The 25069-nt window shown below is 44.4% G+C and overlaps 1 protein-coding gene across 1 annotated transcript in view; it reads left to right on the forward strand.

Annotated features, from left to right (window-relative positions):
• Nucleotides 1-24864, forward strand: part of LOC119390929 (forkhead box protein L1) — a 42589-nt gene extending 17725 nt beyond the window's left edge. Inside the window, exons 2-3 of the mRNA XM_037658645.2 lie at nucleotides 15171-15640; nucleotides 24096-24864. Coding sequence (XP_037514573.1) covers nucleotides 15171-15640; nucleotides 24096-24509 — 884 coding nt within the window. The 3' untranslated portion in view covers nucleotides 24510-24864. The remainder of the gene's footprint in view (nucleotides 1-15170; nucleotides 15641-24095) is intronic.
• Nucleotides 24865-25069: the final 205 nt, after the last annotated feature.

Here is a 25069-nt window from a genome sequence, read left to right on the forward strand (position 1 = left end):
CTGTAGGTTACCAGTCAATTTTCATTCCTTTAGTTGTGCATTACGAGCCTGGTGTAATGTCAAAGATACGTGCATGTCGCCTACTTTTTTATGCATGCAGGTGTGAAAGAAATATAGCGTTGCCGTGCCTCGTGTTCTCAATGCAGCGAGTCAACTAGTATATGTTCTGCGTTGCAGCTATTGTTATCTGCTTTCAGATACCTTTAAGGTATGAAACCAAGTGTCCGAAAAAAATTAAAAAAAACGATAAGCACTAGAGACTATCAGTCTACATTATAAAGCACAACTTTTTAGCACATGTGGGCATGAGAAAGCAAGTCCTATTTTTCGTTAATTTTTCACTATTCAAAATTTCATTAAAAATGGGCCTTATGCGAACGCTCTCAACTTCCTCTCAATGAAAAACTTCATTTTTTGTTGGGATATAAAAGAAGCTTTGTTCAGTGCAATGAACCAAAACAATTGAGAACAGATGAATATTAAATACCTATTGATTAAATAACCAAAAAGTTATGCACTAGCACTAGGGGCACCTTCGTGTAACAGGCAGCCATATTTAATCTTGTGGCACGATTTTTCTTATTGAAGTTCATTGCACACCTTATGTGATAAGGAAGTGTGCTATGTTTTGATGAAAAATACTTTTTTTAGCAAAAACGTTATGACTGTTCGCGTACGGAAAAATGCCAGAAATATAAGTTCTGAGAAAATCAACAAAAGATTTGAAACAGGTGCAGCGCTTACAAATGGTGACCAGGAGCGCTAAAATCCTCGATATTTGTAGCTAGTTCCATCCTGGACCTTGTTCTCGTCTGCCATTGCTGGAGCGGTACCTCGCCATTTTTTTCTAGCTCGCTCTGCAGCATCAGTGCTGTGACGGATGCTTTCGCGATGCGGTGCCAATCATTTGAGAGGCAAGCTTTTGCAGTGTAGAGGCCAGGCTCGATATGCCAACTTGCTTCAACATATCAAATGTGCTTCTGTTGTGGTTATTGAAATGACACACAGTGTCGTACAAAGCAAATTTGATGACTGACAGGCACATACGTGTCCTTGAGCTTAAAGAAAACATGTACGACGTTGCGCGTCCACCCGGTCAGGAGTTTAACTATTGAGATAAAAAATGACGCATTGACAATGCTGTTAGAGCATTATTACATGTTCGCACTTGATATATGATTGTTAAATAACCAACAAACTGTTACGTATCAAGCTAATCTAATGATGCACACAAAACTGGCACTTTCAGTTTCGGTTTCTTAGATGACGGGCGGTCTAACATTTTTGCTTGTATCTTTTGAAAGAAACTGCGCAAACAGAAAATTTATGCAGCAAAATGATGGACGATAACTCGTACATCTAACATAACCAAAAACAAAAAAAAATGACTTTTTAAAAAAGATTCGCTTTTTCCACTTGCCTCATACCTTAATCCTTTACATCTCGAGTTATTCTTAACAATCGTATTCAAAATGCCAATTTTTTAGGTGCTTAATTAATTGCATCGGCACATTGAATAAATGCCGGAAATACGCTTGGACTAATACATTTATTTGTATAACCTTCATAAGCGTTTGTTCAGTTCTAGAGACAGTTGGCTCCTTCACTGCACTGTGATCGTCCCAGACAGAACATCTCTGGCCTGTGAGAACACACACACACACACACACACACACACACACACACACACACACACACACACACACACACACACACACACACACACACACACACACACACACACACACACACACACACACACACACACACACACACACACACACACACACACACACGCACACACACACACACACACACACACACACAACACACACACACACACAACACACACACACACACACACACACACACACACACACACACACACACACACACACACACACACACACACACACACACACACACACACACACACACACACACACACCAAGTGTCCCGGCTAATTTGTCCCAAGGGTTAAAAAATAAAATATTAGCGGCAGCTGAGTGAAATAAGTTGCATATTGCTGACAGCCACTTTGCGCAGTACAGAAAATATTGTGTTTTGTAATTATTAATTTGCTAATTAGGATTGTCTAACCAAATTGCTAAATATTGACTTTAGGCAAGACATGCAATTTGCAAAGTTCGACAGCGTCTTCACAAACACCCACTGCATTATTTGCAATAAAGAAAGTCTGACGTGTACCAATTTCTAAGCTGCAAAGAAAGCCCTCGAAATACAAGAAAAAGAACTCGTGACCAGCTATATCTATCTATCTATCTATCTATCTATCTATCTATCTATCTATCTATCTATCTATCTATCTATCTATCTATCTATCTATCTATCTATCTATCTATCTATCTATATATATATATATATATATATATATATATATATATATATATATATATATATATAAATTGAGTTGAGTTCATTTACCACGTACAGTTGTACAGTAAGTGGCAGGGACAGGGGAAAAAAGCTGTATAAAAACAGCTTGACAAAGCCCCACATCCCCATGTTCACTGTGACAACAAAACGGCAAACGCAAAGTAAACCACAAGACAGTTTAAACCAGCAATGCACATGCTTTGCATCGGAACAAAGAAGTTATACAAACTTATACAACCCAGCAACGCACATGCTATACATCGGAAGAAAGAAGTATACAAAACCACAAATAATACTACACGCATAAACTAATAAAGCATATTTAAAATAGAAGTATTAGAGAGCGTACGAACATTTTCATAATTAATTCCTAATTTATTTAGTGTATTCGGCAAGCAATAATGCTATGTCTCAAAACCTTAATTTGTGCGCGGTCTCGGCACATGCCAATGTTCGGAATGTCGGTTTAGGTGCGTCGACGGATTTAATTGTAAGTTAGCTAAACTGCGTATATAGCTGCGACCTTTTATGGTATCAGATCTAAAAGAGATTACTAAGGAATATTCGTAGAGCACGTTTAATTTGATTATTTTATATTTAACGAATATTTGTGAAGTATGGGCATTAAAAGGAAGGTTAGCAACAGAACGTAGCGCTTTTTTCTGTAAGATAATAAGATTACTAATAGATTGCTTTGTTCCATTACCCCAAATTAAGTTGCAATAACTCAGATGTGATGTAAAGAGCGCATTAAATATCAGAAGTTTTTGAGGAACTGGCAATAGACCCTGACATTTTCTCAAGACACCTACGACTTTGCAAAGCTTGTTGTATAAAAATTCTGTATGATAATCCCATTCATGTGCTCATGGAAAACAACGCCCAGAAACTTCGCGATGGAGGAGAATTAGATTATGCTGTTATTTAACATGAGATTGTAGGATTCAGTGACTTCATTAAGGGGGATTTGGAGCGAAAAAGAACAGCTTTTGTTTTGGAACAATTTATAAGTAAAGAATTTTTAAGGGTCCAGCTGTGTATCTTTTGTAATGTTGAGTTAGCTGTATTTACGAGATGACTAACATTCGTTCCTGAAAAAAAATAAGCTTGTGTCGTCTGCGTAGATTATGATTGGGCTGACCGCCCTAAGCGGCCGGGCGCCCCCTTCAATGAAGGGTGACATTAAGCCCTGCTCGAGAGGCTAGTGCCGAGCGCTTTCGTGTACTCCGTTTCATATATCAGGTACAACGAGAGGCTGGCGAGACTACTTGAAAGAAATGCGTTTGCGCCTCCAAATACTTCAATGTTTTTACCGCCATAATGTGATTTCGTTTTCTTTTTCAGGCTAAGTAATACCTGAAGATATTTGGCGCCTTAGAAATAAACTCCGTTATACGGCTTTTAATATGTTGTTCCACATCATGTTTTCGGTTCCTGGTGTTTGATATGTAGTCAGTCGCGACGCTTCACGCGCAGGCTCATGCTCGGCTCGCAGAAGCATTCACAACCGCGAAAGCCGACGAAAGCTGCTGACCGAACTTCCTGCATAGCTTCAACAGCGGTACACCTCATGTGGGAAACGGAGTGAAGTCTGCCGAAGCATCAGAACAACTGGACTGCCAGCCGCGCCAGTCCAAAATATACTTGTTACTCTGGCTTGGTGTCATCTCTGCCATTTAGCTTGGTCACCATACGTGCCCTGACCCCGCCGACTACAGCAACAGACTGTGAGTTTCATTCCACACGCTTCGTGCCCCTGAACCGCGCTGCGTCGGAATTCCACGTCGCCAGCGCCGAGTGCGGAAGCCACTTCAGCGCGCTTACGATGGTGTATAATTGGCGCCGTCATGTCGTGGCGGCCGTTCCTAGGCGGAAGTCCACGGCGGCGCCCCTGCGTGCGCGCAGCCAATAGCACGCCGCTGCCGTTGCCATGCTTTGAGCGCTCAGGCTATTACAAACATGCGACGCCGTGCGCGACCTGAACTCTTCCATTTCGTTTGTCTTAAACCATTTGATGCGCTTACATTAAGAGAGAACTGAGCTGGTTGGTACGTATTCTTGTTAAAACACGCGTTAGGAAGTCTTATACGCGTTAGCGAACCTTTGGACCCTACTTTTTGGCTTCTTTATTATTGTTCTTTCTTTGTGTACACATATTTGTGTAACCACAGCGGGTAGAGCAGCGGAAGGCTCGACGCGCCGAAGCGCAACGTAAACGTCGGCAAGCGGACCCCAAGCTCCGAGCTAGGGAAGCCCAGCGCAAACGGCAACGTCGGCGGGAAACTGCTACGGATGAAACGCGAGCTCGACATGCCGAAACGCTGCTTCGCATCGCCTCATGGTACCCTTTAGCGGGAGATGGTGTAATTTTTTTCTTCGTTTCAATGTTCTGTCTTGAGCATCGCGATAATGCTCTTTCAGAGGAGGGAAGTGCCATGAGTGCTCCTTTTTCTATTTTCACGTTAAGTAATGATGGTATTTTTGGGGGTTTAACGCCCCGAAACCACTAAGGGACGCCGTAGTGGAGGGCTCCGCAAATTTCGACCACCTGGGGTTCTTTAACGTGCACCTCAATCTAAGTACACGGGCCTCACGCATTGTTCGCCTCCATTAAAAATACTGCCGCTGCGGCCGGGATACGATCCCGCGACATTCAGGTCAACAGTCGAGCATGATAACCACTAGATCACTGTGGCGGTGGGTTAGTGAGGGCCTAGATCACTCTTATGTGATCTTGGCCCTCACTAAAGCATTATCTCTGCATTTTACATCATTCATTACTTGTATGTCATGTACTAGGCGTATCCGCAAATCATAAAGTATTTTTCTTTTCTTTCTTTTGTCCCTTAGGGCTTTTCCGTGTCCGCTCTTTATTTTTATGTTTACGAAAAACGGTGTTCATTATACGGCGTCGATTTCTTTCTGTGAATTGCACCAGCATTTCTCTTCTGCTACTCCAAGAGTCGATGCCATAGTTGCCGATTGCCTGTTGTCCTCCTGCTTTCTTCGCACTTTCGAATTGGACGCCCTGTGAATATGGTGTACTGGATTCGTTTCTATTGCATTGCCAATTCAACATCCTCGTATAACTGCTCTATGTTTTCGTCGTCATGGCCGGGTGTTGGAGGGCACCCTTGCGCTACTTTAAGTTTCTTTCTAATTTTTAGTTTTATAACGAATGACCAACACGAACACTTTTTTTAAAGACCTGGCCAACAACGCTGACACTGTTGTCACAGAAGCACATGACACTACAGCAGAGTCAATTGCAATGTGGCATGGTAGAAATAAAAGCACTGAAAAATGGTCTTGCTGAAATATGACAATGTTTCGACTTCCACATGGAAGCCTTGTTCGCTCTAAAACGTTATTATATTTTCAACAACACCGTTTTGGTCGGTGTTCAGTGTTTTCATTTCTACGATGTCGTTACATCCGGGCCAGATGAGATTTCGTCCAATTCTCGATTTCACAATTGCAATATTTTTCTGCACAATAAATGCGGCGCCTCTGGTGTCTGCGTTTGCTTGGCATCTGCCGCATCGTTATGGTTTGAGGCATGCGTCCAATACGGGCAGCTGTACAAAATAAGACTCATCATGTGGCATCATGTACCGACGTTGAGGTAGGCAAGGTGACGTATATTCACCGCAGCAGAATCGACGCAGCCTGCTCAAAATGCTTTAGGTATAAAACTCGACAGTTAAATTATCCAAAGTGCTGTGTGACGTCCTGTGTGACAGTCACCACTATTGCTAAGAGCGACAGATACCAAAGGCAGCCCTACATTAGTAACGCGACTCGAGCTTGGAGCGGGGGCACCTGCACGGCTCGTGGCAAAATACTGCATGCGCCCTAGCAATATTGCCACACGCGCTCATTTCTTTGTATGTTTTATGTTGCCGCTCCCTTCACATGTTAATATTGCCTTGCGCAAGCCGCGCCAGAATGTCTGGGAACATTCCAGATTGTAGTAGATCATTTCGTTAAGATTGCGCACATGACACGAATAGTCAAGAATATTCCGGAGCTTGTGCGACCACCAGTGATAAGGCTGGAAAGTTCGATGCGTGATGTATAAAAGACGGCGCGTCTCAGCGATGAGCAGTTTCGTCGATGGCCGACGCTCTGTTCGCCGCTATCAGTGTACAGTGGGTATTGCTGTAGTTTGACTTTCCGTTTCCCGGCCACAAGTTCGGCCAAATAAAGAGTTTCATCTTCGACACGCCGACTGCTGCCTTCGTCGATGTGACGACCCTGTGATAATATGAACGCGCTGGCGGTGTTCCCAAGGGCAACATGCCATAGCAAAAGTGTAGCAAGGAAAAAATAGCTGAAAGAAAAAAAAAACATTGGTCGCCCTATCTGCCACTTCCCGGCCGATGAAGTGCGTCGCTTTTGTCTTGCAGAATCGGGCTGCAATCAGAACTGCGCTCCGCGTTATCATTGCGAGCAGACGGCCGTGACATATCGATAATGATAGAGGCGTACAATCAGCGGAAAGATTACCTGCGTAATTGCGACTCATGTTGTTGGTACTCGTCCTGTACTCTTGCCAAAGTGCGGAACGCTGCCACTGGCACCGAACGACAGGCAAAGCGGATGCTTGTAGTAAGCTTATTAGAGGGCACTACTTTTTGCGCAGGTCGGAGCGTAGTCCCGTGGTATTTTTCACACTAAGAGGACTTTCTTTATGAGGCGAAAAAAAATGAGCACACAATTAGTACGCTGTTGAATATAGCGCAGTTGGATGTCATTTAAATAGGCCTGCACATGCTTCATTGACATTTTCAAGATTGGGCTAGTACTTGTAGTGTTACAAATTTATTGACATCAACCAACTAAACCTCATTATTGAAGAAATTGCTAGTTGCCACTGCAGTTTACTGGGAATAGTACATAAAAATCAGGAGCCCATTCCCAATCGTGGAAATGCGGACAAGCGAAGCATGGCGTGGGCGTACCTGACGTACTGCTTTCCTTTCCTGCTTTCTTTCATTATTTCTTTCTCTCTCCCTTCCTTCCTTTACTTCTTCCCTTTGTTTCCTAGTTCCTCCCTCTTCATATTTCTTTCTTGCTTTCTTCCTCCCTCTCTTCGGTCCTTCCTTCCTCTCTTTCTTCGTTCCCCTTTTCCTTTCTTTCTTTCTTGCTTTCTTCGTTCCTTCCTTTTTTTTATTCTTACTTTCTGTCTTTCTTGCTTTCTTTCTTCCTTCCTTTCTTTCTTTTTTCCTTTATTTCGTCCTTTCCTTTTTTCTCTCTTTCTTTCTTCCTTCCTTACTTCGCTACTTTCTTTATTTCTTTCTGTCTCCCTTTCTCTCTTCCTTTCTTCCTTCCTTTACTCCTTTCTTTCTTTCTGAACTGTAAGCTCGCAAGGAGCGTTCTCGCTCCTTGCGAGCTTACAGTTAAGCGTCCATAGCAGAAAGAGCGTTTCCGGAGCCGACGCGCGCCTTGCGCTCTCTCGCCACACGGCGCACGCTGATTGGGCGCCGGAGAAGCGCCGGTGGGCGAGGCGATCGCGCCTTTGCTGAAGCGGTGGTGCCGTCTCTTCCGTTAAAACCAGTTTTAATCATTTAAATGAGGCAGACTTGCCGTAAGTTGTCTTCAAGCTACGAAGTATGATTTACAGGACAAAACTTGGTATTTGAAACCAATTTTGGGACGGAATTTAACAATATTTTGTTAATAATTTAAATTAATTTAAATCGTGTTAGTTTATTCAGAACTGGTTTTGACTAATTATACCCTTCTTTTTGACCATAGTTTACAACTTGATTTACCGTGACGACGACGGGACAGACCGGCAAGCCGAGACCCTAAGGTGTTTTTGCCCCTAAAATGATGCGCAAAGGTGGTTTGCCTCTAAAATGGGGCAGTCATGCAGTAGTAGCGGTGGTGGACTGAGGAGGCAGTGGAGCTAGTGGGGTTCCCCTGTTCTCCCTCACTTGTCTTTTCCACCCCGTTGCTTTACTATACTACACAAGGCTATGCCATGCTTTACTCCGTTCCCTCCTCCTCACCCCCACTTCTCTTTTCTACCCCTTTGCGATACAATACTATACAAGGCTGCGCTGTGCTTTCTTTTTCCCTCTTTCTGTTTCTCTTTCTTTGTCTCTCTCTTTCTTTGTCTTTCTTTCTCTCTTCTTAGCGACATGGTTCTCTTTCTCTCTATCGTTTTCTCGTTCTCTAGCCCATATCAACGCAAAAATATTGTTCCCATAAATGTTGGCTCAGCTAGCCTGCCTGGACGACCGAGAAGTTACGACGCTCGTCACCGTCAGACCATGGGAACGCGGGATCGAATTCCGCCTCGCCAAAGACTTAATTTGTTTTATTTATTTCTTCTCCTCCTACTCTGCACTTCTCTGCTCCAACTTTGTCCGCCACGGTAGATCAGTGGTTACGGTGCCCTGCTGCTGACCCGAAGGTCGCTAGTTCGATCCTGGGCGCAGCGCTCGCATTTCGGGGGAGGCGAAATGGTGGAGGCCCGTGTACTGTGCGATGTCGTTAAAGAAAACGAAATGGTCAAAATTTCCGAAGCCCTCCACTAAGGCATGCCTCATAATCATATCTTGGTTTTGGTACGTACTAAAATAATAATAATAATAATAATAATAATAATAATATTATTATTATTATTATTATTATTATTATTATTATTATTATTATTATTATTATTATTATTATTATATTATTATTACCTGCGCGATGACATGCTTCATCCCTCTGAGCTAGTGACTGGAATCGAAAGTGCCGTGTAACGTAGACATATTCTACCAAAATGCTCGTGGTCTACGTACCAAGACACGCGAGTTTTTCTCTAACGTTCTTTCGTCTTCTTTTCCTATTATTGCTATTTCTGAAACCTGGCTAGGCACTGAAATTCCCTCATCTGACTTTTTTCCCCCGACCTACACCACCTTCCGCAGTGACCGAGATTTCAGTGAAACCAAGCAGAAAGGCGGTGGCGTGCTGATTGCCATTGACAATTCACTTAAATCCGTTAGACGGAAAGACCTACACTGTAAACCATATTACACCCATATGGGTGTTCTTTGGTGTCTATAACTCACACCCTTACACCCCACGAAAAGGGCGTAACAGGCAGGATTACACCCTTCTTATGGGCGTACTTCACGGACTTACACTCTTTATGCATCAATTTTCAAGGGTGTAATATGAAAACTACACCCTTATGGCAAAAGTGGAATGGGGTGTTTAAGCAAACATACACCCCAACACCCTTCCAAAAATAATTTAATAATAATGATTGTAGGGATTTAACCTCCCAAAACCACGATATGATTATGAGAGACGCCGTAGTGGAGGGCTCCGGAAATTTCCACCACATGGGGTGCACCTAAATCGAAGTACACGGGCCTCAAGCATTCTCGTTTTCATCGAAAATGCGGCCCCCGTGGCCGGGATTTGATCCCGCGACCTGCGGGTCAGCAGTCGATCACCATAACCACTAGACCACCGTGGCGGGTCGCTTTCAAAAATATAAATAAAGCGGTTACACACGCCTCCTTTCCTCCCTTTCTTCTGAAGCACTATAAATCAAATGACATAGCTACTTCTTCCAGGGTAGGACTATAGCTATAATTCACACTCCTAAAAAAATCGGGTGACCCTCGCTCCATTAAGAGAGAAACGGCGACAACGGAAGGCTGATGCAGAGGATTTACATACATTATATTGATAGCGCACGTTAACTGGTATGCGAGACACATAGTACACACACTCACTGAATTCAATACACAATTCATTCATACTTATACAACCCATAGTACACACTCACTCAATTCAATACAGAATTCACTCATACGCATACAACCCATAAGATGAACAAGTCACTACAGCGTAATATATGGACCCGTTAACACATACCCTAATAGAAAGCGTGGCGCTTATATAGTCAATGCATTACGAACAGCCCTGGTGGGTCAAGCGATGCGTCATTTTTCTTCAACTCTTTACATTTCATGGCTGCATCACAAGGTACGCAGACATTATCATATTGTAGCTATCACTTGGCCAAGCACGTTTTTTAGTCTAAAGTTGCGTAATAATGAATGGTATAATTACAGATTTGATTAATTTTATGTGAAAACGACCACCTTCACAAAACTGTATAGGTGTAACATTTCAAGAAACACCCCCACACCCTAGCAGTTATTTAGGGTGTTATATTTGAACATTTGCCCTTTATGCACCCTTATTTCAAATAAGGGTGTGCAAAGGGCGTTAGTGTTGTATTTACACCCTTTGAATAAACATTGTCAGATATAAGGGTGTACCAAGGGCGTTTCAGTGATTGAAACACCCATATGGGTGTGAAAAGGTGTACAGTGTAGAAACTATCGAAGAATCCATTTGGCTAGAAACCAACCTTGAGCGCAGTGAAAAATTGTTGATTGGATGTTTCTATTTACCGCCCAGCATGTCCCCTGCCTCGTTTCATGATGCCATGTCTTCCATTGAACTTGTGGTATCTTCTCATAGTGGGCACAGAATTATTGTTCTTGGGGATTTCAATGCACCTGAAATTGACTGGAGCACGCTTACCTTTTCTCATTATAATCTTTTCATAGAGAAAAAGTGCAGCCTGCTCTTAGACTTTCTGGCGTTTAATTCCCTACTGCAACATAACTCAGTCGTCAATTCCCGTGGCAACGTCTTAGACCTGTGTGTGTCAAACGATCAACCCCTTAAAGTTTCCCGCTCTGACATCTCTCTTGTACGTCCTGACAAATTCCACCCACCACTTAACGTAAGATTATCCGCATCAGCCGAAACAACAAGCTTCAGCAGTTACGTAAACAAATCTCCGAGATTTGCCTTCAAGCGAGGTGATTACACGGGCCTCTATCATCACTTGTCCACCGTTGAGTGGTCACAGGTTACTGACAAACCAAATGTTGATGACCAGGTTGATCAATTTACGGAGCTTGTACTGAGCAGCATGCGTAATTTTATTCCCCAATATACACTTAAACAACGTAAATATCCCCACTGGTTCTCATCTGAACTTATCAGTGCACTGAAGCATAAAGATCATGCACACAGGAAATCTAAATGTTCTCCATCCAGCGAGTGGAAGGAAGAATTCAGCTTCTTTCGAACTCTCTCTAAACGCCTACATAAACGGGATCATAGTTCGTATATTGAATTCTTAGAAAAAAGCGCCTCTGACAGGCCGGCTGAGTTTTGGAAGTATGTACTTAAACGGTCTAGCAAAAGCGGAGAGTCCTTCAGACTACTGGACTCAAATGGCGTAGAAGTGCATGCCGTCGCTGACTGTTTAGCCACGCATTTCTCATCCGTTTATAAGGCCTCAGACTCTAGCACTGGTATCAGACAACAGCCCAAGGCAATTAGCTCATCCAGTGCTTTGTCGCTGGATGAAAATCTTATCTGCGAATGCATTAAGTGCTTAAAACCATCCTTATCATGTGGCCCAGATGGCATCCCCTCCGCCATATTAAAAGCTTATGGTAGTATATTTGTCCCAGTACTGACTACAATATTTAATAACTGCCTGGACACGTCCACATTTCCTAGCATGTGGAAAACTGCTCGTGTTTTTCCAGTATTTAAGTCGGGTTCTAAAACAGATGCTTCTAATTATCGCCCGATTTCTCTACTATGTGCCACATCAAAGGTCTTCGAGCTGGCTCTTCACAACATATTGTCTTTTAGTGTGAAAAACTCATTGATTCCTAATCAACATGGTTTTCTCGCTGGCCGCTCAACTACCACAAATCTTGCCAGTTTCATGACGCAGATCTCCACACCTATTTCTCAGTGAGGACAGGTTGACGTAATTTACTGTGACCTGAGCAAGGCTTTTGACGTAGTCAGCCACACACTGATTATGGTTAAACTTGCGCACTTTGATGTTGACTTGTCAGTTGTGAATCTCCTGCAGAGCTATCTGCTCAATAGATATTGTTATGTAGCCGTAAATGGCCAAACGTCTTCTTTGTATAAAGTGACTAGTGGGGTCCCTCAAGGGTCGGTATTAGGCCCACTCCTACTTTTAATTTACGTTATTGATGTTTCTTTTGCCATTCGTAATTCTTCTTTCCTCTTGTATGCCGATGACATCAAGATTTTTAAGGAAATTCATTCCGTTAACGACTGTCGCTTGCTGCAGTCAGACTTGCGCTCTTTTTCCGAATGGTGCAATGGTAATAACCTTTCTCTGAATACCTCGAAGACAAAATTCATGTCTATCACTCGCAAAACATCTAGCGTGTCATTTCAATACTCTGTCAATTCTGTGTCCTTATGCAAGGTTTATGAGATCAGTGATCTTGGTGTTGTTGTTGACAGCGCGTTAAACTTTTCTGCTCACGTTAAGCGTGCCGCTATGCGGGGCCTTCGTTCTCTCGGATGTGTTTGTAGAATATCTCGAGAATTCAGGTCTCCCATGGCCCTCCACATATTGTACACAGCAATATGTCTTCCACAACTTGAGTATGCGTCCGTGATATGGAATGGCATTGCTCAATCCAGCGGTAACACCATTGAACGAGTCCAGATAAAATTCCTCAGCATATATAACCATCGTTTTGCTAAAAATGAGTCTGGATCTCGTTCGAATACTGCTGAATTATTATCACTGCCATCACTTCACTGCCGACGAAATCGTTCTGATCTCTCATTTCTTTACAAGCTAGTCCACGGTATCATATCCTGCCCTGTACTTCTCAATAGTGTTAATTTTCGAATTCCGCGTAAGTTAACCAGAGAGAACAGACCGTTTCATGTACCCGCCTGCTTCTTCCCACACTCTACCGTTCACAGAATACAAAGTCTCTATAATGTTAATTTTCTTGATCTTGACGTTTTTCATAGTCCACAATCATTGTTTTTATCCGAGCTTTGCACTGTTTTGGCATAGTGTGGCACAATGTACAAAGTCTTCCCTTCTCAGTCTTTCCGCATAGTTGTATATATGCAATCTAATTTTTTTATTCCCCGTCAATATTTCTCGTGTTGTCTTATTTTACTCCTCCCCTTTTGTGTTCATTTCTCTTTGTCTACGTGGTTTTGCTCTTTTTATTTCTGAAAACTGTCTGTATTGTATTGTTTATGTTTATTGTTTTTTTTGCGTGCGCCTGCATAAAGACCTTACGGTTGTTCCTGGGCACGTTAAATAAATGATTGATTGATTGATCATCATCTCCTCCTACTTTCCTTCCTCCAACGCGTTGCTAGGCGACGCGAGATATCTGATAAGGTAGAGGCTGTTCATGATGATGATAGTTTTCTGTTACCGCCACACGGACCTTTGGCGAGCTTAAAGGTCCAATGTTAAATATGGATGCCTAGTGTAGTGGTGAAGACACTCGTCTACGGAGCGTGATGGCCCGGGTTCAAACGCAACACCGGAGTGAAAGCTTCTTTTATTCTACATTCATTTCTTTATAGCGGCAATCTTCTTTGTGACAAACGGACGGACAGTTTTTAGGGGCGAAGCTCCTTAAGGCGGCACCCGTTCGTCCCTCGTAGTCGTAGTCGTAGTGCGTAACCAGTCTTACGCTTTGACCTCCAAGGTGGTGCCGGTGGGAGATTTTTCCTGTGCGTTGTTGAACAATAAAAAATTCGCAGCGGTAGCTAAAAGCCGACTTCTTCTGCCTCTCATTCCCATTAGCAGCCATTCTTTACCTCCAAGGTAGTGCCTGGTGAGATTTCTCCTGTGCGTGATTAAACAATGAAAATTTTGTTCAAAACGCCGTTGATTGATGAAATAAACCAACGAAAGACGCCAGATGTTTTGTAAAAGCAAAACGGAAGAACGCCAGATGTTTCTAAAGCAAAACGAAAAGACGCAAGCTGCTTAACGAAAGACGCCAGATGTTTGCTAAAGCAATGGTTTTCTAAACAATGAAAATTCACAGCGTACATGTAAAATTAAAGTGAGCTGCAAGTCGTCATAACTCATCGAACCTTTAGTATAAACGCGCCCGATCTCACGTCGGTGATGATGTACTGGGCAGAATTCACGGAAGATTCACGGTTTACCGATGAACCTCCGCAGCTTCGCCCACTCATCATCATTCACTCCGTGGATATGTTTCTTTCTTTCTTTTTTCGTTGAATCGACACAGCAATGCTTACGCTGAACACCGTAACTAGTGTACTTACATCTGGCCATTTTATGTACCATTGTCATTGCTTGAAACCTGGAATACCAAGCTGGGCTACAAAACAGGCTAAAATCTCTAGAAATATCTTTTGGAATCATTCATCCGTCCGTTCATCTATCTATCTATCTATCTATCTATCTATCTATCTATCTATCTATCTATCTATCTATCTATCTATCTATCTATCTATCTATCTATCTATCTATCTATCTATCTATCTATCTATCTATCTATCTATCTATCTATCTATCTATCTATCTATCTATCTATCTATCTATCTATCTATCTATCTATCTATCTATCTATCTATCTATCATCCTCTCTTTTCTTTTTTCTTTCGTTTTTTCTCTCTTCACGCTTTTCCTTAAACTGCTACTCAAGCTCTGCATTCACGGAAGAAGTTATGGCTATGACTTTGGTGAGGTTATTTATACTCACGTTCCATACTCAGCCGTAAGTGCACGGCTGGTACGGAAACTATCCGTAGATTGGCCAAGTCACAGAAAAAAAAGGGTGTTCGCGCAGGTGATCATGCGTGGTTCTTCTGAAATAGTCTCAAGGAACCCACGCGTTCTGGCGGTAAGATGTCATCGATCACCAACATTCCCTTTTCCGCAGATGCTTTGTTCAGGGACGCCTGGCTTGGGCCAAGGCCAGCCACAGACGACTCCTACCTGCAAACTCTTACCGACAGCAGTGAGGCTGACAAGGCTGGCACCCACGGGGCAACCATTAGCGACACAGAGGGCGGAACGACGCTAACGCTCGCTGGCGCTCAGCAGCTGGTGTGTTCGGCTGCTGCCGAGCTGCAGTCTGTCGAGCCCTACCAGTGCACAACAAATTTGCAAACATGCACAGCTGCAGCGCCAGGACTTGTCGCCGATGCTGAAGCGCCACCACCGACCAAACCCCCGTACTCGTACGTTGCTCTCATCGACATGGTGCTCAAGGAGGCTCCGGGCGGAAAACTTCCACTCAGTGGCATCTACAACGCCATCATGGAAAGGTTTCCGTACTACAAAAAGGAACAACGTGGATGGCAGAACTCCATACGCCACAACCTCAGCCTGAATGAATGCTTCGTCAAGGTGGGCACTGCATTTTCTTCAGCTTCGTGTCTTGGGTGTATCAGCCGTGGCTTGTTGTGTCACGTTTCTCCGACGCGCATTAAACAGAGAGTGTAGCTCGAAACCAGTAGTGCAGTAGTTCATTAATGCCCCATATATCAATTATGCCTGCCACTGGGTTCCTCGCTGTCACGTTATCTCGGGAGCGCTTGCGAGGGATGGAAATTGAGACGTGGGAGACATAGTGCCACAGCAAACACTTTATATTGAACAACATAGGAAAAACTAAGTAACACTAAAAAATTCTCACAATCAAAAATACATAAAAATAAGCTACACAGTCTATGACTACACTAGCAGTCCCGCCACACAGGCCTCCCGATCGCGTCCGCAAGGAGCGTCCTTACTGCACGGTCGGCGTGGCGTCCAAGTCGACTCCGTCGTCGTCCGTGTTGCGTCGCGCTCGCCGTCGATGCTCTCGATGAAGTCCTGCGGTCGTCGTTACTCAGCAGCAGCTCGACGATCCACCTGCTGCCGGTTTCCCCGTTGTCCTCGTGGCCAACGCTGAAAGCAGACGGGTTAGGTCTAGCTGCCTCCTCGGTCCACAAGAGAGTCCCGGGGACTGTCTTGTGGGTCCGGGTCGTTCTGCCAACGAAGGTAGAGCGTTGCAGGCGCTTCGAGAACCGCACTGAGGAGGAAGCTGCAAGTCCGTGGTAGCCTCACCCGGTCATCGCCGAGGTCGACATGGACTCATGGTGCTGCACCTTCCGACCTGGAACCCGCTGCTCTCTTCACTCGTGAGACGCTCGCTCCACTGACCTGCTTCGAACAGTGCGCCACAGACAATCCCCGTTCTATCTTCCTGGATTTTCTCCACGGCTTGGGTCGCTTGCCGCGAGCCCTCCTCCGGCCAATCGCGTGCACGGACGTGGAAGAGGTACATACCATCGAGGAATTTATCGCTCCTCGCACACCATGAGTACTTTCCATCATTATGGGCGTGCCTCGTGCCCCTTACTCAAGAGACTCAAGAGCTACCGTTCGGATAATGATCATTATAATTTTTTCATTGACCGCGTTCGCGGTGTGGCGTATGCTGGTTCCCGGTTTTTTTCTTTCTGACTTCTTGTCTGCTTCGTTAGCAAAGATACATCGCTGCACTGCGTCATCCACCCTTCGCAACCCTGGCCTGCTTCCTAAAATCACATCGTACATTGGATCGTCCATACACTTTGCAGTGTGTTCGCCTACAAAATAAGGGGTATCTAGCCTTATTTTTTGCCTCGGGTAACCTCTTCTTAAACCCATCTACAACGACCACTATTCCTATTCTCCCCGTGAAATCCCTTTCATTCGCCAGACTTCTCCGCAGCCCTCCAAGGGCACAAATGTGAATAAAGACGTGTCAACTACAACAACCTCACTAATACAGTTGTAAAAGTCTACAAAAGCAGTGCGCCTTCGGTAGTTTATTGAGGCTACATGAGCGCCATCTTCTCTTCCTTCTCTTCTCCTCCCTGTCCTTTCACCGTTTCACCACTTTGTCGTTCTGCCATTGCGATGAGGTTAAGTTTGCGGAACGCTATATCCTCCTAACCTTCGATCTTCATCTCTGCTGGGACTGTACGGAAGAACATTTCCAATCGAAGCCTGCTATCATTTTCCTCTCAAGCCTTGGTAGTGCACTGTCTTCAATGTTCCTTTTGGTTTGCCATTTTAAGCACTGTGAAAGGGCCGATGAACGGAGACTTTGCATCGAGGCCTTTAAGCACCAAAATCATGCCGCCAGGAATAATATCCGGCATCTTTGCCACGTGTCGTTTATCGAAGTTTTTCTTCACGTTACATTGGTACTTCTTCCACTGTTCTGTTGACAAGGGCGTTTCTCGAAGAGACACTTTACCAGCGATGTCCAGCGCTTTATCATCCGCAAGCCCTGCACACGTTCCAAAAGCCGCAAAATGTGGACTACATGGTATTTCAGCTGTGTAAGCGATTATGATGTGAGGCTGCTGCCTCGGAGCTTGTCACTTCGGAAAGCTGATCCGTTGTCGGCCACGATAACTTTCACATTTTTGAAGATGTTTCTTTCAAGAAGCTGAATACCGGAGTTCGCGTCCTCACTTCCGGCATTCGCTTCAACAAACCGGGTACATTCATCTACTGCCACTAGAAAATCCTGCGTTTTTCTAACACCCTCGGCCTCCTCTTTTATCTCGGCGAAGTCGCGGTGCAACACTACGAAGGGAAAGTTTGAATATGTTGGCATGGCGATCTGATTCCCTGTTGGCTTGAACTTGGCTTTGTTTACCTAACATTCGTGGCATGTCTTGATGTAGCGAGTAACATCTGCTTTCATGTTTCTCCACGTGAATCTTTGTGTAAGTTTCCGGTATGTCCTCTAAAAACAATCATGACCACCTGATTCCGGGCTATTATGGTAAAGTCTAAGAATTAATGGCACACTTGTTTCAGGGGCGTGTATTCGACCATTCTTATGTTGTAAATCCTGTGTGCTTTCCCAGAGCGCCGTAATGTTTACGCTCTCGCAGCTGGCCTCCCTTGGCACGTGCAATGTTGAAAGCGCATCAGCGTCTCGATGCTTGAGCCCCGGCCAAGCGCAACTTCGAAACTATACTGCTGGATTTCACTTATCCGCCGAGCCAGCCTTCCTTTAGGCTGCGTCAGCTAAAGGAGGTGCGTGAGAGCTTGATTATCAGTGAAAAGCTTGAAATTTCGGCCTTCGAGGTAACTCTTGAATTATCTTAAAGCCATCACAACAGCAAGTGCCTCTTTTTCAGTAGTTGCATAGTTAACTTGAAAATGCGTAAGAGTCGTATCTAATTGTTGCTGCCTCCCAGTTGGCTTCTGCATGTCATGTTGATAGAGTACGGCCCCCGTTCCGTAGTGACAAGCATCGGTACACAGTTCAAAGGGTAGTGAAAAATCCGGTAATGTCAGTACTAGGTCAGGACTCAGGCGAAATAATCTTGACAAGATCCAAGTCATTCTTCGGTCTATGTAAACAGAACTTCCATTTCTGTCAGTGCTGTTAAGCATCTCGTTTTCGTTGCGTAATTCTTGATAAATGTCCTGCAGTGACCCGCCACCCAAGAAAACTCTTAGGAAATGCATATCATACGGCTTGAACAGATTTGAAATTCTCTCCACACTTTCTTTTTTTGTGCTTTTCGCTTTTCCATTGAAGGCTGCCGAGGAATACCACAGTTCGAAAAAAAATTCAATTTTCTTCACATTTGTCTTGAGTCTCGCTCGGCTCAGTGCCTCTAGTACTCAGGTAAGTGGCGAATGTGGTCCTCTTTCGTCCTCGAGTAAACAATTATGTCATCAACATACACGTTGCAGAATTTGCCTCTGTAATCTTTCAGGACATTATTCATCAGCTTTTGAAAGCACGCCCCTGAGTTCTTCCATACAAATGGGAGACGGTTGTATTCATGTATATCAAGTGGTGTGACAGATGCTTTCAATTTCTTCTTTGAGCGGCACTTGCCAGTATCCCTTGCACAGATCATTTCTTGAACACCATTCACATCCGCCAGTTTCATCGATGATTTCACCTGTACGAGGCATTGAGAAAGGGAACCATTCAGTCTGTCTGTTAATAGGTCGATAATTCGTGCACAGTCGGAGGGAACCATCCTCCCTGAATACAATAGTAATTGGCGACGCAAATGCGGATGTCGACGGCCTGATGATGCGAGAGTCAAGCATACCTTGGAGCTCTTGTTTCAGCCAAACTTTCTTTTCATGATTTAAAGGGACAATAAAAGCAAATAACAATTTATTTCAGAGTGAAAGCTCATTGTATGACAACGTCTAAAAGGGCAATATTACCAACAGCAGTGCCCTACTTACCGAGAAATTAGGCTAAATGTTTCACAAGATGAGCGCCACGAGCGGCACATTGTGGAAATGATCCCGATGACGTGAGAGAGTTCGACTGCAATTAATCACTCGTAATCAAACTAGCTGCAATAAAAAAAAAGAACTTTCCGTGCATCAAGAGACGTAATAAAATGCTGCTTGTTCGTTTCTGTTTGATTCATGGAAAAAAGTACCTCTTTGGCGTTGCCATGGGGAACGGCGCGCGTGGTTCGAAGGTTCCGTTTTCGCCGAACTGCGCTTCGCCCGGCATCCTGCTTCGCTCACGCGGTCGCGTCTCAGTGGTAGTTTCGGTATCGCGTACTGCCGCGTGTGTTTTGCGCGCTCGTGAAAGTCGCTCTGACAGAAAGTGCAACAAAATGCCGCATGTATGTGATGTTGCCGGGTGCCCGAATAGCGCACGCCGCCAGTGCACGCCGCCGCGCAGTAAAGGCGGGCAACGTTGGGCTCGGAAACAGTGACTTGAGAAACACCGCTTTGAGGCGGGTGATTTGAAGTGCGCTAACGTGATGCGGACCACTAAAACATGATTTTATTTCAAAATAAGCACCTCCTTGGCACAAAAGTAGCACTACGAGGTTTATGGACCTTTATTTCAAGAATCAACGTCGACTTAATATTTGCCTTTAGTGTCCCTTTAAGGCGTACGCCTTTTCTTCGGACTATAGTTGTATCGTTCAACTCAAATGGTACCTCTATTGCTGTTATCGGTAGTGGATATGTGCCGACGCATATTAGTTCTGGGAACTTGGCTGCGATGTCATGAGGGCACATAGTTATTCTCTTTGTCTTGGTCGCAACATTATTCACAGGTTCTATCCCGTTCTTCATTACTTTGCCTTCATCCGTTGCTAGTACATCATTCCAGATGATGTTGATCTTTAGTCGTTTCATATCCGGCCGAGAGAGGATAAAGTCAAAGTCAACTCCGGATAGTCTAGGTTATCCGGATAGTATAGGTTTGGCTGTGACCTCCTGGCTGCTGAACTGAAGCTTAGCGTTTGTCCATCTTGAAAAATCCCTGCGTGTTCCATCGTAGCCGCGCACCTGAATGGACTTTCCCGTGATGATATCATTGGGACACACAATTCCTTCATTTATCATGCTAACAGATGCTCCTGTACCAACAATTACTGACACTTCTTGATTATTGACAAGCATAGCAACATAGAGAATGTTTGTTTTTGTAATAAACACAGTCTCTATTTCATTGCTATGTTGTGTTTTATTCTCTATGACCTCCCTTCTGTCGCATTTCTCGAAGTGCCTCGCGGTTCTTGAGGATGGAGCACTAGGACAATAAGGGCGTGTAAATTCATGGTATGTCTTCTCTTGTAACCTTGAACCCGGAAGTTGGGCTGCTTCGTGCGACGTGACCCTCGTTTCTATACAGGTATCTGTGACAACAACATTATTTATCATACGAAGAAGGTCTTCTAGAGAGCGCGGCGACATGAGTTGTATCTGCTGTCGGCATTCTCTCGTGATTCCAAGCTGTACAAGCTGTCAAGCTGTAGAATGACCGACTCCGGAAGTTTAGGCTCTGCGAGTTGAAATAGGTGGCACTTTTCAAAGAAATAATTAGAAAGTTTTCCTTCTTTCTGTCTATATGCAAGCGCGTCATCCCACAACTCGAGCGCATAACCTTGAAAAGCAGAACGAAAGCTGTCTTTCCATGCACACTAGGGCTGTTCTTTGCTCTCTACAATACGGATATCGAACCATTTTTTGGGATTTCCATTTTTTCAACCATTTTTTTAAGTATTTCCGCATATGGAACACGAGGTCCAAGTTCAAGCATCAAGAATTTCTTTCGCAGGCGTATTCGTAGTGTTCAATACATGTATGAACACTAGAAGAGGTGCCATGAAATACTTCTGGCTCAATTTGGGCTCCACCTTTACAGTATCCTGCGAGGGTACTTAAAAGAGCTTCTTAGCGTTGGGCTTGCTGACTTTGTGATTGATTCGACTATTTGCAACAGCGCATCTGACAATGCCCTTTGCGGTGAGGCTAGGGGCATTACAGAGATCATGCTTAGTCAGACGACTTAACTCCTCGAGATGTCTTAACAGTCGTGGTGCCTTTAGCGATGATGTCGCCCAGTGCTGCGTTGGTATTGGAAGCGATAGCTCGTAGTAGAGCCGGAGTTGTCGCCTCCTCTGGCGCAAGCACGAAGTCTTCTCCGTCGAGCTTGTAGCCGTAACGGTGGGCTGGCCGTCTCGCTGTACCACGTTGAAGGTCACCCACATCTTGTTCTGTACTCGGCTGCGCCAAATGGAAAAGTCTACGAAAGCAGTGCGCCTTTGGTTGTTGTTGTTGTTGTTGTCCTCTACTCATGGCACATACCCATTGGAGCGGATTGGCTGAGTAGTTCGTGAATTCTTCCTGTATTCTCTGTATGGTGTAATTCCTTGGTACGCTATTTGTTTTTAATTATTGAATTGAAGTGTCAATATTGAGTAATGAAAAAAATAGTGCCGATGGAATTTAGCAAGGAATTCTTTTAGTAGCAATGAGATATTCCTGGAGAGCAAGGAAAACATCCCTGTGTAGAGTAGAGTAGACCCTGGAAGCTGTGGCTCATACCCACACTGGGGGATTGGCCAAGAACCGGTTAGTTCTTAAAGGAAAAATTGAAATTGAAGTTCAAACTTTGTTTAATTGATACGAAAGAAGTATAAATGAATTAGAGTTAAAATTATACTACTAATAGTAATATAGAATAGAACTGAATCAATAAAACCTATAATTTGGGGGAAAGATACAAATATTATTTTGGAAAGGTAGATTTTACAATCTAAATCTTTTTGAACCTTTAAGAAACTCCTGCAATGCATCAGCAATCTTCCCCTCACTGTGGCCCAGAGAAAAAGCCCCGAAAGACAGTACATTTTGTTGATTTAATTCTAATCTAAGCAGACGGAAAACGACACCTAAGGTATTTTTGCGCAAGGTAGAGTACCTCTTGCAGGAAATGAGAAAGTGCCTCGTTGTCTCACGTATTCCCTGAGGCTGTACCCCAGGATAGTGGCCCCAAAAGAAAGAATGGGTTCTGATAATTCCAGGCCCAGCTTTCGAAGAGTGGTTTTGAAATGTTTTGAACCGGCGACATGATATGAAAAAATGACCAATCGTTTGTTCCTGATTACAGAAGAGGCGCAGAGAGGAGTTCGCTAAACCTGATCGATGGTTGTTTATTGAGGCTACATGATCGCCATCATCTCTTCTTCCCTTTCTTCTCTTCCCTGTCCTTTCACGGTTTCATCACTTTGTCGCTGTGCCGTTGCTGTAAGGTTAAGTGTGCGGAACACTATAACAGCGTCTGCTACAGAAACACAACTCAGCTGCCCGTTTGCCGTTCACCTTTCCTTCCACAACTGACGCTTACGTTTTGCTACAGCGGTTTAGAAATTGCTCAGCAACTATTCTATCGCGGACTCGTTAGTACATTTCTTTCAGTCTCTGGCAGCTCATTCAACTATCAAGATAGTTGGCCAGGCGGCATACAACCTCTTTGCCAGTTTAATAATCTTCAGGCTTACAAGAGCGGAACTTTTCGCAAAACCCTTCGGCACTTCGCCGGAATCTTTCTAATAAAGTTTTCTTTACCAAATCATAGTCTAGTGACTCTTGAGCCGGCATGTGACCTAACACGCTCAAGGCCTCTCCCACCAAAGACTCCAGGCATTAGCCCACTCTCTTCTCTCCCAAGCCCTATGGCAATCCTATCAAAACGATGCAAATAAGCATCGCGGTCATCCCTTCGTTCGTCGAAGGGCGCCATCAGCTTACGAGGGCAGGAGGTTTCGGTCTGGGAGAAGGCGAAATGGCCGACGCCGTCGTTGTAGCGCTAACATCGCTTGCGTCGTCTCGCGCTACCTCATTTGCCTGCGCTAACCGCAACTTCAACTCGAGAATTTTTTTCTCGCTCTTGCTGCTCGAGCGTACGTTCGTGCACTCTTTGCTGTTCTTGCTAAGCATTCTTTAAAAAAAAGCTGCTCATGTCTAAGTCTTTGGCCATGGCCGCCAACTTCTCCCAGTCCATCTCTGCAATCCCCGACGATACGTGACTGGCCAAAAGATGGAAAAATTCCTGGCTCAGGCTCGCCACTTACTATGTCGCATTATCTCGGGAGCGCTTGCGAGGGATGGAAATTGAGAGACGCGGGAGACGGCGGCGGCACAGCAAACACTTTATCTTAAACATCACAGCAAAAACCGAGTAACACTAAAAAATTCCCACAATCACAAATACACACAAATAAGCTAAGCACATTCTCTACTACACCCTATTCAGTATGGATAATCAGGGTGTTTACATAAAAGGGTATAAGTATATTAGGTTTTCCAGCATATTGTATGGCAAGGAACTTATACCAGCGAAGTCTCTTTTGTACAGCTAATTTAAGAAGGCTAGGTGCCCTCGGGAGCTCAGTCGGAGAAGCGACTTGTATTTGAAGCCTTCCTATACACTGAAAAGAATTGAATAACTGCAAGAAACCGAGCGCTTTTGCTAAGCCACACGAGTCAAAAGGCAATGTTTGCTGCTTTCTTTACTTGTTGCCAGGTGCCTCGTGATGGCGTGTCGGATGCCAAAGGCCATTACTGGTGCGTGCACCCTGCCTACAAGGACATGTTCAAGGACGGAAACTACCAGCGGCGCCGGCGTATGAACCGCTGCTCAAGGCCTGCCCCAGGGACAGTCCTGCCCGGTGCCGCACCAACGACCTCCAGGATGGCGCGCGTGTCGGGACCAGCAGCAGCCTTCGTTGGTTGTGTACAGGGTGCCTTCTCACCTGTTCGGCCTTCGCAGCCAGACGCATTCCTCGGCTACCGCGAACAGATGCTGCATCATCACCAGCACGACTTGGCCATCGCGCGGCCGCAGGTCAGCGCGGAACCATTTTACGAGGCGGCGCAGAGGGCTTCTGGCCTATGGACACAGCAGGCGACCTCCAGTGCCGATGGACGACACTACTGACAGGCTACAGGACCCATGCGCATAGTCATTCAAAGCAATTCTCCTTCACAACTAAATATCGGGACGTTGTTCCGTATACAACATCATGAATCATTGTCGCGAGTTTTAAAACATAATTACACGATGTGAACCAGAATGGTAAAGGGTGTTTAAGTTTCTGTCCATGTCTTCATGAGTATAGAAGGAAGTATAAAGCTAGTTTTACACTGACGCACACACTTGCTTTATTGGCTGAGATCTTAAGAAGTGGAGAACTCCCGCCCAGAAAGGTTGCTCACATACGAGAAAATATACGGCAAACTAAGCTTCATTCTGTTACGCATATATATTTTTGAACCCTCACGTGCTATTTAGTCACCAACTGCACCTCCTAGAGTTAAGCTTCTGGCATATAACACCTTCGTCAGAACTAAATTAGAATATGCTTCAATTGTATGGGACCCCCACAACAAAAGTGATGTTCAAGAACTAGAACGTGTCCAAAGAAAAGCAGTGCGCTTCATATTTAATAAGTATAGGATGACTGACTCGCCTTCCTTACTAATGAAGCAACATAACAT

Source organism: Rhipicephalus sanguineus, chromosome 4, assembly GCF_013339695.2.
Source record: "Rhipicephalus sanguineus isolate Rsan-2018 chromosome 4, BIME_Rsan_1.4, whole genome shotgun sequence".
NCBI classification, from domain to species: Eukaryota; Metazoa; Arthropoda; class Arachnida; order Ixodida; family Ixodidae; genus Rhipicephalus; species Rhipicephalus sanguineus.